The sequence below is a fragment of the Ammospiza caudacuta genome, chromosome 22 (assembly GCF_027887145.1).
Source record: "Ammospiza caudacuta isolate bAmmCau1 chromosome 22, bAmmCau1.pri, whole genome shotgun sequence".
Lineage (NCBI taxonomy): Eukaryota > Metazoa > Chordata > Aves > Passeriformes > Passerellidae > Ammospiza > Ammospiza caudacuta.
The window spans coordinates 7,696,115-7,709,625 of record NC_080614.1 but is presented as its reverse complement, the minus strand read 5'-3'; the positions used below and the strand labels follow the sequence as shown (position 1 = coordinate 7,709,625).

Below are 13,511 nucleotides of genomic sequence, written 5' to 3'. Positions count from 1 at the left end.
AGCGTTTTGCTTCTCCCCAAATATCCCCGAGCGGGGGGTTCCCCGCAGGAGCTGATTCCTGGGGGAGTTTGGGTGATGGAAATGGGAGGGAATTGGGGGAAAAACAAACAAAAAAAAAACAACAAAAACCGGGGTTCTGCGGGGCTGGGGCTGAGGGGGCACGGCCGCCGTGCTCCGAGCCCTCCATGACCTTCGTTCCCTCGTCATCCTCCCCTGGCTCTACCCGGGAGAAATAACCCGGGACGACGTTTTCAAACTGAAACACGTCCCGGGAGCGGCTCGGTGGGCGACAGCGAGAGTCCGGGATGGCTGCGAGAAATATTTCAATGAGTCGGGAACACTCGAGCTCCTGTTTCACCGGTGAGGCTGGGAAGAGCTTGTTTTTCCAACCTCGGGGTGCCCGGCGCGCCGTGGAACGGCGTCCTCGAGGCAGGAATTCATTCACAGGCACCGCTTCGGCATTTTGAGGCGACACGTGGCTCCGAGTTGCCTTCAAACGGATTTATTTTATTTGGCCTCCTGCTCCCCCCCCACCCTTCCCCTCGAAACGCCGGCTCCTCGGTAGCATCTGAAAAGGCCTCGGCTCCCATTTGCAATTAAAGAGTTTATTGAGGAGGGGAAAACCGGTAATTAGCAGGAATATTCCCCCCCCCCTCCCCGGTTCCACCTGCAGGGCAGGAGTGCAGCTGGCGGAATGGCTTCCAGCAGGGACCTGACGCACCCACACAAGTTTTGCTTTGTTTTTTGGGGTTTTTTTTTTTTGGGTATTTTTGCGGTGCCCTTCGGTGCGAGGGCTCCCCGGGACGGGTCCGCACCTCCAGCGCGGAGCGCCGCGCTGCCCTCACCCCCCCCAATTATTTTATACGGAATGTTTTAAGACGACGCGCGTTTTTCTCCCTCTCTCCATATTAATCTCATTAAATCCTACCTTTCAACCTTCTTCCGTGACCATCTGACCTGGCCACTTGAATTCAAATAGTGCTTTCTCCGCAGTCAAAGCCAGCACATCAATCACCGGCTATTTACACTTCGCTCCTCTCTTCAAAGCGCCTCTGCCCCAGCGCTCGCTACCTCCGCTCGGGGGGGGCCCGGCCAGGTCCTGGGGGGCTCCGGGGCTGTCTGTCCTTCCTGTCCCCCCTTTCCTCGGGTGGCTGGCGGCTTCTCCCATCCCTGGGCAGCGCTGCCCCAGCGCGCTGCTTTCCACCTGAAAGGCAGAGCAGAGCGGCCGCCTTCCCTCCCTCTCTCCCTGCCCGACCCCTCCCGGCTGCCCGGGGCCCTCCCGCGACAAACCGAGGGTGAAACCCCCGCGAACGGCGACAAAACAGAGCCGGGGATGAAGCAGCGAAGCTGCCGAAAAGCTGGAAAAATTCTGGTAGAAACGCGAGAAATACCGACAAAACACAGCGCGAGTTGGGGTATTTTAAAAGTTATTATTTTTAAAGTTAGGCAACCACCCCGTCCCCATAAGCCGAAGGGGGAGAGGAAGGCAAAAGAAAAAAAAAAAAGTTTTAAAAAAGGAAGAAAATAAAGACAGACACTGTTTGAAAAGTTACGTAAATAAACATTTTTCAGATTAAAAACAAAAGCATGTCCAAGCTAGGAACGTTTACGAGATGACAACTACTAACAAACTTTCTCTACAGCATTGCTATTTAGTAGTAACAACAATAATAATAGAATAATAATAATAATAATAATAATCACCTCTTTATAGGATGGCACCTTGATCCTTAAATATTGTCCAGTGTGTAAGGTCAGTGTGCGGAGGGTTAGGAGCGGAGAGGGCTGATTTTTCTTAAAGGGGCAGATCAGGGAAGGCTGTGATGGTGCCGGCAGAGAGGAGGGGGCAGAGATAAGTGGTCTGAGGAAGAGGATAGGACAAAAAAAAAAAAAAAAAAAAAAAAAAAGAGAGAGAAGAAAAAAAAAAAAAAAAAAAAAAAAAACCAAACCAGCCCGATGATGATGAATACATTGGAAAGTTTTTTTGGCCCTGGTGAGGGTGTCAGATTGAATGCTCTGTGCGCATGTGCGAAGGTGTCCAAACTGACAATGCTGGGGAGATGAAGATAGTGTGTAGCTGCTTCTGGGCTCAAGGAGGAGGAGAGGAATCCACACGCCGACACGATGAGATCCAAGGCGAGGGCGAGAAAACTGCCCAAAAGTAGGTCCTTTCTCTCCCTTCTTCCGCGTACCGGCGGCGGGCCCGGGGGCGCGGAGCCGGGCCGGGGGCTGCGCGGGGCTGAGCCCCTCTCTCGCCCTCCCTCCCTCCCTCTCTCCCTCCCCGCGGCGGCGGCCGCGCTGCCCGCACCGCCCGCCCGCCCCTGGGCGCGGATCCCCCCGCGCTGCCCCGCGCTGCTCCGCGCTGCCCGCTCCGCGCTCCGCCGGCGGTGCGGCGCTGCGGGGCCGGGGGAGAAAAGCGAAAGTTGGAGCTGGAAGTTGACGAAAGGGGATAGCGAGCAACTTTTTTTTTTTTTTTTTTTTTTTTTTTTTTTTTTTTTTTTTTATTGAGTCGTTCCCAAGTCTTGTGAAATAATATTCCCGGCTCCTGAAATAGTGGGCGCTAGAGGTCTGCGTTTGGCATCTGCCGGCGGGAGCCGAGAGACGGAGTGCTGGAGAGAGGGGGGAGAGAGGAGAGAGACAGGCAGAGGGGGGGGGAGTGGGAGAAACCCTTCTGGTCTCGGGAACAATTATCGAGGAGAGAGGGAAGGAAGAGAATTTGTAGCAAAAAATGGATCCGCTCTCAGTGAGGGGCTTTGGAGTCGCAGGTCCAGAGGGAAGATCCTGAAGGCAGCTCGGGTGTCCCAGCTGGGGGTTAAGAAGGTCTGGGGGAGGGGAGTGTGGGGGGAGTGTCTTTAATTTTTAATTTTTTAAAATTTACTTGGGGAGTGGAATTGCAGCTCGTAAGTCTCGCGCAGCTTTTTCCCCCCGCTCCGTCTTCCAGCGGACCCTCTCCCCGTTCGTTCTTTCTTTCGAGTGGTTTTTAGACTGGATTTTCCGAGGAGGAAGGAGAGTGTGGCTTAAGCAGGGAAGAGCGGGTCCTCTCTGCCCGCAGAGTCCCGCTGCAAAGGCTCGGGATGGTTCCTCGGTGATTCCCCTGTTCGATCCCGATGGCAGCGCACGATCCCGGAGCTGGGCAGCCTGTCTGTCCTTTTATTATTATTATTATTCTCATTATTATTATTATTACTACTACTACTGTTATTTAGTTTCTGTTTCGCTCTGCCTCTCTGTGCGAAGTGTGCGGAGCTGCAGAAGTTCCAGCTCAGTCTGTGCCCCGCTGGAAACTCCGCTCGCAGCGCTCGGAAAAGCCTGGGGCGAGCAGCGGTGCCCGCTCCGGTTCCTCGCGTGGCTTTCCACGGGGACCTGGGGCCGCTCAGAGCCGGGGGGATCCCCCCAATGTGATGGAGAACATCCCCCCCTGAATGCCCCATTCGGGGTTCAGCCTCTCCCCGCCGCTGCCGAGGGGTCACGGGCGCTCCAGCCCTGCCACGCGTGGGCTCCGGGGCGGATTTTCTCATTCAAGTTCGTCATTTCGGAGCCTTTCCCGGCCGCCAAGGTCAGCGAGGGCCGGTGCCGCCCCCCGGGATGACACCCGGCTCTAAGGGGGACCCTTCCCCAAAACTCCCGGGGCCGCTTTCCTCACAAAGTCGCTTTGTCGCCGGCCCCGAGCTCCGGCCGCCGCCGCTGTTTTGCGGCCCCAGGTCCCGCGGGTCACCTCGGTGTCGCGACATTTCCCATCGCGATCCAGGAAGGTCCCCGCTGTGCCCAAAGCGTGTCCGTGTGTCCCCCGAACACCTCCCTCGGTTCTGTTTAGGGCGGGATGGGTGACCCTGAGCGTGGTCAACATTGTCACCCCATGGCCTGGGCGTTAGACGGGAAGTTCATTGAATTAATCCAGGGATTTTATTTTGCTTTAATTTATTTTTTACAATAAACACTCGTTTCAAGCGTCCCCGTTCAAATAATAACTTTTTAAAAAAGTCGTCACTTATTGTTTTAGGTTGTTAAAGCGAGGAATGATTTTTCAGAGCTCTCTTGGCTGGAAAAGCGAAGTTCAATGGTTAAATAAGGAGGAATATTTCACTTTTACTTTTATTTTCTTTTTAATTTTTTTCCCCTCGCTTTTCCTTCTCTTTCTTTTTACTTCTTGAAAAGGCCCCGGGGTTTTTTTTTTTTTGCAGATGGGTTCAGTGCGGGTTTTTACAGATGTGTCCCTGGCGGGTGCGATGCGGATCCGGCTGCGTTTGAGCGCGGCTGGGACCCTCCACGCTCCCTCCGTGAGCTCCCAGAGAGCTCCTGCAGTTAAGAGCTGAAAGATTTTCGGTGTTTGGATATCTCAAGAGCTCGGGGAAGGGCTGGGATCTCCACGGCCGGCAGCGAGCCCTTCCCGGCGGCCGCGAACACGCCTGGAAGCGCCTGCTCGGAGGCTGAGCCCTGATTAAAATCAGGTGTTTAATACAATACAAGGCCCAACGGTTTATGGGGTTTCAGCCGAGGATTTTTTAGGGATCACAGTTCAAAACAGTAGTCCGGAGCTAAGGTTTCAATATCCCAGGAGTATTTATTTGCCAAACAGATTAAACACGGACACGAGTGTGGGATCTCGCTGTATTTTCCCCGAAGAAGTAGCCACAACTTCTTTCACTGTATGGAGCACCTCAGGTCCCTTCCAAACTCGTTTTTTTGGCTGTTCCAGCCCCAGGAGTGGCTGTGGGAGCTGGGAGAGCCCGCACGGCCCCGGTGCGTGGCCGCCGAGCCGTGCGAGCGGCGCACGGGGCTTTAAAACCCCGCTGTGCGCTGGAAAATTTCATTTCATTGGACAATATTTCAAGCAGATGTGAGGCTCCGCTGGGAATTCCACAATATTACCTGCCTGGGAAAAGGGGAGAACGCGTGTGCGCTGGGCTGGGAGAGGAATTCTCGGTGGGGAGAGCGGCAGGTACCGAGGGCAGCCGAGCTGAACCGGAGCCGGGAATGGTTCTCGCTCTCTCCGTGGCTCCCGGAGCCTTTAGAAACGCTGTAAATCAGAACACGAGGCTCGCTAAGGGTGCGGGGAGGCACAGCAGCCCCGGGGGTGCCGGAGCCCAGGTGAGCGCTGCCCCCGCATCCCCCGCAGCCCCGAAGGGATCAGCGGGACGGGCAGCTTGAAGGCCACGCCGTGTCCCCGGCTCCCAGGGCCTCGTTTTTCCGCGAGAAAATAAAATCTGGGCAGCGGGGAGAAGGCTCTGCAGCACCGGGGGTCTCGCTGCTGCTGGCAGGGAGAGGATGCAGAGGAGGAAAATGACCCAGGAGTTGGGCGCTGCACGCTCAAAGCGAATTCGTTTCCTTTCGAAATCCATGAATTTCAGAGTACAGCCACAACACCGAGCTGCACGCGGCAGGATCGCAGGGTTTTAAATAAATGCTGGCAAATTATGACTGATATTTCTGCAGCCCCGTTTGTTTTTCGCTGTTAGCAATAGGAGCGAGGCATACTTCGGGGCCGGAGTTTTCAGGCAGCGCTGGTGCATCCTCCGGGCACGCTGGACTGGCAGGGAAATGGTTGTGAACCCAACCCTGCCGTGCCCGGCACCGGTTTCACCTTCGAGGAGAGAACAGGCTTCCCGTTGACTGATATTTTATTAATTTTATTTTAACTAAAGCTGTAGAGACAGCGAAGGGGAAAGGCAGAGAGAGAAGGCGAGGAGAGCTGGAGCCCAAGCGCCACTTCCCGGCTCCGTCTGTGCTCCCACAGACGCTTCCAACGCTGCCACGCACCGAGCAGGGAAATTTATGGCGCTTTGGGGCGTTGGGATTTTTTCCCATCTCCGAAGCTCTCCCTGCGCCCTGTCCCTACCCAGACCCCGATCATGGGGAGCGGAGGGAGGCAGCGAGCTGTGCCCGGCCCGGTTCCGTGCCCTCGGTGACCGGGATGTCCCCAAAGCTCTCCCGAGCGGCGGCCGCGGGTGCGGAGCCCAGCGCAGGTGCGGAGCCGCCGCCGGGTCCCCACCGTGCCTGGGTCCCCCCCTGTCCTGCCCCGGATCTGTTCAATTAGGCAATTAGGGATGCGGGGAAAGGAAGAAGGGGGGGTTGATCCGCTAATTAAGGTGATGCGTAATTAGCGCTTCAACAAAAATCGCCGAGGAGTTGAGATCGCTTTACTCTTAATTTATTTTTTTTTTCATTTCCCCCTCAAATTCTATAAATATAATGCATCAATTCCCCCACTCGTCACGCGTGGGTTATCTGGGGAAAAGCACAGAGGGAACAACTGCAGGGCACGTCCTCTCCTTGGCCTGGGCAGGAATTTGGCAAACGGGGGCACCGAGCCGGGGTTTGGATGAGGAGCACAGGCTGCTCTCAGCCGCAGGGCAGCTCCGAGGTGCCAAAGGGATCGGGATTGGGGTCCGGCCAGCGCTCCTGGGTGTCCGAGCCGCTCGGATGAGGTGCGTGTGATGCCCATCCACGTGCGCTCGCATCACGGGGCGCTGGCGGCTCTGCTCGCAAATCTGAGTTTATAAAGTGCGTCAGAGAAAGGCGCGTTATCCCAAACCCGCCGAATTCCCCCATTTCACGGAATTCCCGTTGCCTGTAAAACCTCCGTGTCTGTCTGTGCGGAGGCGTTTGTCTGTCGGGCTGGCAGCGCACATACAAAGCTCTTAAAACGCGCATTAAAATCACAGCTACTGCACGGTCACGACCCAGAATGTTCCGTGAAGAAATCGGACTGAATCTGTACTTTATGTTTGGTTTTTTAACTCGACCACCCAAACCTGCTTTATTTTTAGGCTTTGCACCGGGACTGCTGGGTGAGCTCAGGGATGGCAGGGGAGATCTTTAATGAGCTGGGGGGATAAAAATAAACGCAACATTTTCCTGAGGGCTGCTATTAAAAATACCTGGGGAAGACGCTGATGTTGGGAAAGAACAGAAATGCCCTTTTGGCCGATTTTAGCCACACGTTAGCGGGATCAGAGAGCCCCGAGGGCAGCAGGGTTGGGAAGAGGCGGCCGGGATGGAGCGCAGCGCACCTGAAGCGCGCACGATCCCCGCTCCTTTACAGGCAAAAAAAGCGAGGCAGGAGCTTGGATTTCACCCCACGGCAGCGCTGTAATTCATCGCTGCCTCTCGCTGCGATGATATCCCGGCTCCGGAGCGTTCCACGAGCGGGGAATTCTGCCGGGATTCTCCGGTTCCACCTGCCCGCCGGGCTGCGGGCTCCGATCCTTGGAGGGGATGGCACAGAAATCTCCTGTGCCGCAGGGAATGGCACAGAAATATCCTGTGCCGCAGGGAATGGCACAGGAATCCCTGTGCCGCAGGGAAATCGCCTCTCCAGGCACGGCTGAGCTCCTTCGTGTCTGCAAAGCAGCCGGAGATTCTCGCAAGGAAAGGCCCCGTTGAGTGAGAAGTGTTATTATTGTGATGATGGCTATGATTATTAGGGCTTAGGTGGTTTATAAAAAGCTCGGTGCTGTTTAATACGGTGCTTTAAAGACAAAGGCATGAGAAGTTTGCAAACATGAAGGAGGTGAGGCTCAGGAGCCACCTGGATGCTGGGGAATGAGTTGAGATCCTCCGGCAGGGCTGGGGAAGGGAGGAGGTGAGAGCAGCGACTTGTGCAGGATCCCTGCCCGCTCCTGGTGGCAGAATCAGGAGGAGAATCCACATTTTTCACAGCCTTCTACCTGTAAAAATTCCATTCTTTCTGGTTATTATTATTTCCCTCCTGTCTTGGTGCATTAAAACTTCAGCTGGGTGAAATTGTTCAGTGGAAGTAAAAGCTGCATTGCCAACCCAGACCCTTCCTGTGGCACAGAGCTGGTGGCACCTGGGATTATTTGTGCCCTCCGTGGGCCAGGACAAGCTCAAGCTTTATTTCCACAACTTGCTGGCTCTCCCCTATTACTGGATGTGTTTATTTTTTACCCCCACTTAGGGATTATTTAAATGACAAACTCCGATTTAGCGCTAAGGGGAAATCCCAAATCTTGGCTGATAATGATTTTCTCGTGCTTATTTCCCAAAAGACAGCGTTCATCCCGGGGGGGTGAGAGCCCAGCACATCAATAAATGCACATCCACAGTGTCTGTCTGCAGCTGGGGATGTGCAAACACATTTGTTCCACTCTGGGTAACAGCCTGTTGATATGGCATCCCCCTCCAAAATTCCTGCTGGCCTTTCTCATCTTAAACACACCTTTTAACTTTTATTTTTATTTTTTTCCTTTTTTTTCTTTCTTTTTTAATTTTTTTTTTTCTGGAGAAATTTCAGTTCAGGGATGCTGGAGTGGAAAAGATCTACGACCTTATTATTTCTTTTCTTTTCCTAATGGATTTTCATGCATCAGCGCTACCTCCTCACGGCTGTTTATTTTCATTTTTATTGCACTTGGGTTTGCCTTGTGCACCGTCCAGATCTGTAACAGAGTGTCCCTGTCCCGTGGAGGATTTTTTCCTCCTCTTCCCTCCCTGAGTGATGGCACCTTCTCTGCTCATAAAAATGAAATATGACTTTCATCCCTGCTCTAAGTGTGCATCATGCTTCTGAATGTTCATGCCCTGAATAAGGAGATTTTTTATCTTTGGGTTTTTTTTTTTTTTCTGTAATTGAGAAGAAATTTTCCTGCAGCAAGGGATGTCTTGGTGGATAGGTTTGGAAAATGAATTCCTTTTCCATGGATTTAAGTGCAGGACAGTGGGAGGAAGGAAAGTTTCTGCTCAGAGGGTGACTGAACTTTGATCATGCTCCCTAAAAATGGTGTTTTACCCAAATTTATATTAAAAAAAACCTAATAAGGTGGGGGGTTCTGTACCACTGAACCCACTTTTGTGCTCAAACGAGGCCACTGGTCCTCTTGGGGAGACATTTGCCAGGTGAAAATGGACTGAGACAGCCAAATTATTTCCAGTAGGCCACAGAATAATGCTCCCATCATGGTAAATCCTGGTCTGCAACCGAGCTGGTGCGGAAAGACTTTGTGGAAAGACTTTGTGGAAAGACTTTGTGGAAAGACTTTGTCTTCTCTTCACCATCCCCTTTTTGGGATTGTTTTAGGGACAAGAGCGGGGCTGGCTGCACCACAGCCCTCCCCAAAGCTGCACAGGCACCAGGGGTGAAGTGTCAGCCCAAGAGAAACCAGGTGCTGATTAATTTTTACCTCCATAGTTTTACATCTTTCAGGTGTTTTGCTTTAAGGTCCCGGTTTGGGAGGTGGGTTTTGGTTTTTTTTGGGGATTTTTTTTTTTGCTTCTCTGTTGTTCTTGGCTTGGGAATTCTCCCAGCAGAGCCCTGAGACACAATGCCCTGGCCTCAGCTATTGGGATCAATTTAGCCATCATTACCAGATAACGCTGTCAGCCCGTTTGAGATCCATATTTGTTTAATAGTTAATGTTCTGGACAAAACACAGAGAGCTGGGGAGAAGTCAAACTGCCCTGAATGCTCTGCTTATTTTATATCCACTATAACTATTTTTGTCCATGAAAATTGGCTTAATTATATCAATGGAATGTTTCTTTTTCAATTCTGTAGGCAATTAGTCCATCTTGCTGGCTGCAATTTATTTTAATAAAAAAATAAACCAGTGGCGTGTTCAGTTCCTCATCCCCTGGGGACAAATGCGATTGGTGTGTTTAATTTCATTAACTACAATGCGGCCTACTGGAAAAATGTATAAAATCAGCTTTATACAGCTTAAACACTGGCATTTGAAACAAATCATTACTGCATTAGCTGTCACCCTGGTAATTCTAGAATCCAAGACAAAAATATTATAGCTGTTTTTATAACCCTCTGCAAATACGCTGTTAAAATAATTTGTAATCATTTTTTAAACACGGCCTGATGTTTTCAGTTAAAATATCTTATCACCACCAGAGAAGGTTGGCTATTCATTATCAAAAGGAGGCTTTATTGAATGATTCATGGGTTGCTTCCCCAGCAGAAAATCCCCCCCGTGTCTGCCTGAAGCTCCCTGCTTTGGAGATGGACTCTCAGCACTCAGAGGTTTTTTTGAACGAAATTTGTGTTGCTCCAGTTGTAATTCCAATTTTGGGAGGACAAGTTTCATTAGCAGCGTAGATGAGGAAATTCAGCAATGCTTTGAAATATTCTTCAGCTATATTCAAAAATTCACATTTTCTTCCCATGAGACCCAGTGGGGAACATCCCAAACCAGCTCTGAGTGTTCCTTTGGGCTCTGAGGTGAGAGGGAAGAGTTCCCAAAATCAGCCCTGATTCTGTGAGGTTCAGCCCAGCCCATCTGAACCCAAATCCTCAACACACACAGATCCTGCCTGAAGCTCCCTGCTTTGGAGATGGACTCTCAGCACTCAGGGTTTTTTCTGAACCAAATTTGTGTTGCTCCAGTTGTAATTCCAGTTTTGGGAGGGTTACTGCAAGGAGAAGTTTCATCAGCAGTGCAGATGAGGAATATTCAAAAATTCAGCTTTTTTTCCCCATGAAACTCAGTGGGGAACATCTCAAACCAGCTCTGAGTGTTCCTTTGGCCTCTGAGGTGGGAGGAAAAGCTGACACTGTGCCCATACCACTCCGAATTTCCAAAATCAGTTCTGATTCTGGGAGGTTCAGCCCAACCCAACCCATCTGAACCCAAATCCTCAACACATCCAGATCCTGACACTTTGATTCACACTCTACCCCTCTCACTCCACCTGGGTATTTTTCAGATGCCACAATTTGGCCACAAAACTGCTCTTTTTGTTTTTAAAACGAACATTTTCCCCTGTGTAAGAACACCCAGGGCTGGATTAAGAGATGTGTAACCCATGAGTAAGGCTGGGCACAGCACTTGTGCCTGATCTGAGGTAAAACTGCTAAAACTCAGGATTTCTGCAGAAACTCAAGATTTATGCTGAATGCTGAAACTCAGGATTTCTGCTGAAACTCAAGATTTCTTTTTGAAATGCAAGGCCAGATCCCTGACTCATGTAAATCAGCACCAACATCAATGAACCTAATTTTCACCAGCTGAGGACACGGCCCCAGAGATTTGTGTGCATGTGCATAATAAAAATGTACAAATATGGGTCTAGAAGTGCTTGAAGGGGGTTCACTCCCAGCCTCTGCAGATCAATATCTGCTGCAGAAATGCACTTTGGCTCAGCTTGGTTGTTCTCCTTAACTTAAGGAATGATCAATTCTATAACCTCAGCATTTTTTAGACAGATTGCTATTTTCTGAAGTGGCAAGGACTTCCTTTCCAGGGGAGTAATCCACAGAGGATGGGCCACACTGGACATGAGCCATCTGCTCCCTTGCACGCACTCAGCTTTATTTATTTCTTCTCCCTTCCCCTGCTGTCATAACCAGTAGTTCATTTTCTTTCCCTATCTTTAACTTTACAGCAGCGGCACCTTGTTGCAAGTGATACCAATTTATTGTTTTATTGGTGTGGCAGGGCAGGAGAAAAATCAGCTTTATTTCCTACTCAGGGTGAAATCACTTCAGGGGGAATAAAGAAGCTCAGGGCAGTTTCTCTCCTGGGTTTGGAGGGCACAGAGTGGTGCCAATGGAGGGTTGATTCTTATAAAATATCACCTAAAGCTATGAAGAGGAAGGTGAAGAAGAAGGAGCAGCTTCTGCCTTAAAACCTCTATCTTGTTTTATATATATAAATATATGCTAAAATTTTAAGTTTTCCACCATGTGATATTACACACTTTCATTCAGCCCATAACCCCAGTTCTAGAACTAAATTTTAGAGTTAATCACACCCATAATCCCAGTTCTAGAATTAATTTTTAGAATTAATCACACCCGTAATCCCAGTTCTAGAATTCGAGTTTTGAAGCTTTCTCAGGTCAATGCAGTGTTCTCCTATCAGCACAGAAAGTCTGAAATTCTCAGCAGCCAGCTGGAGGGCTGGGATTGGGATCACAGCTCTCTCTTGGTGGCCTGGGCTCTGTGGGGTGTCAGGAAAACTGCAGGATAAAAGGGGAAAAAAGGAGAATTTTCCATCATTGGCATGAGCAGCTTTACCCGAGTTTAGGCTCAGGATTAGGCTGGGACCAGCTCCAGGGCTGTGTTAGCTGAGGAGTTTCTTCTCCTTCTCTCAGGATGTGTTGGCTGGGAACAAATGCAGGAAGTTTGACCCAAAGTTTTGCTCTGAACATGGAAAAGTTGCAGGATGGAGCAGTGGTGGAATGAGGGCAGCTCCTGTGCCCTGTTGTTACAACAAAACCGACTTGGAGCACGCTGAACCAACATTACCTGCTCCAGGATGCAGGAAAAGCAGGAATTTGGCATTTCACTGAGCTGACAAAGTAACTTTCCCAGCTTAAAAAAATAATTTACCCTCAGCTGCTCCATCTGTGACATGGGAGGGATGCACTCTGTGATTTCTGGACCAGCAATGTCTCATTAATCACCTTTGTGTTGGTCCAGCTCCCACCAAGCTCCTTGGGATGATTTTGTTGAATTTGCTGCAGCAGATTTTTCCCTTTTTTTTTTTTTTTTTTTTTTGCAAGTTTCATATTTGGCTTAAAAATCTTTCATTCCATCTCAGCCACTAATAAAAAAAAGCTTTTGTTTGCTTGTAGTCTGGCATTTTCTTTGCTTTCAGGACAGTGTTTAGTGTTTTTTATTTCATGGCAAATGGACCTTTTGGGCTCAATCATGTAAATGAATTTTTAAATGGCTGTGCTGTGAGTTCATGTAGTATAAAATCACTCCACCATTTATTTTTTTCTGTTTATAGAAAAGGACTGGTTTCATTTTATATTTTATTGCCTCAATGTGAAATAAAGAACTTGCACCACTTGCGAGTGATCATATATTTTATTTCAGAATTATCACATAGGGATAAAATAAATTTCAATCCCTACATGGCACAATAGGCAGATTTAAAAGGAGTTGATACCTCGTGGAGAACTTTCAAAAGCCTTTTGCTCAGCAACAGTTCTGCTCATGTATCCCATACAGGAGAATAAAACCAGATCTTGGTTACTTTGTGAGTTCTTAAACGTTTCCTGCTAGAATTCCCTGCAAGTTTTTATCCAGGGAAAGTCCAGGGCAGAATTTGGTCCTTTGTCCTCTGTTGCTGATAGTGTTTATTAGGGAGGGATTTTCTCAGGTAACCCTGCAGGAAATCCAAGTTATCTTCACTGTGTCCTCAAGGAAATGCCTGAGGAGCTACTGATGCTCCCTCAAACATTCAGGCATTCCCTCTTTACCCCACAGACACAATATTTGCTCAGTTGAGACTTTTTAGGTGATTCTAAAGCTTCCTGAAATAATTTATTTCAGGGCTTTATGATTATTGGTATAAAAATGGGTGCACCTGTGAAGCAAAGAGACACCAACCTGTGCAAACCCCCAGAGGTTCCCTGCTGGACTCCACAGCTGCTCCAGCAGCAGGTGGGTGATGCAGATGTCCCACGTTTCCAAATCTGCTTTTCATTTCCTCTCTTAACTCTTGGCTTTTTAAGTCCCATTTCAGATAAAGAAGCATTTTTGGGTGGGGTGGTGTCACCAACATCATCTCCAGCCACAGCCAGAGAGTTTTTCC

At 49.8% G+C, this 13,511-nt stretch overlaps 1 protein-coding gene across 1 annotated transcript in view; it reads left to right on the top strand.

Moving 5' to 3' along the window:
- Nucleotides 1–2,071: 2,071 nt before the first annotated feature.
- Nucleotides 2,072–13,511, top strand: part of PRDM16 (PR/SET domain 16) — a 298,557-nt gene continuing 287,117 nt past the window's right edge. Inside the window, exon 1 of the mRNA XM_058818722.1 lies at nt 2,072–2,161. Within this exon, the coding sequence (XP_058674705.1) occupies nt 2,125–2,161 (37 nt within the window). The 5' untranslated portion in view covers nt 2,072–2,124. The remainder of the gene's footprint in view (nt 2,162–13,511) is intronic.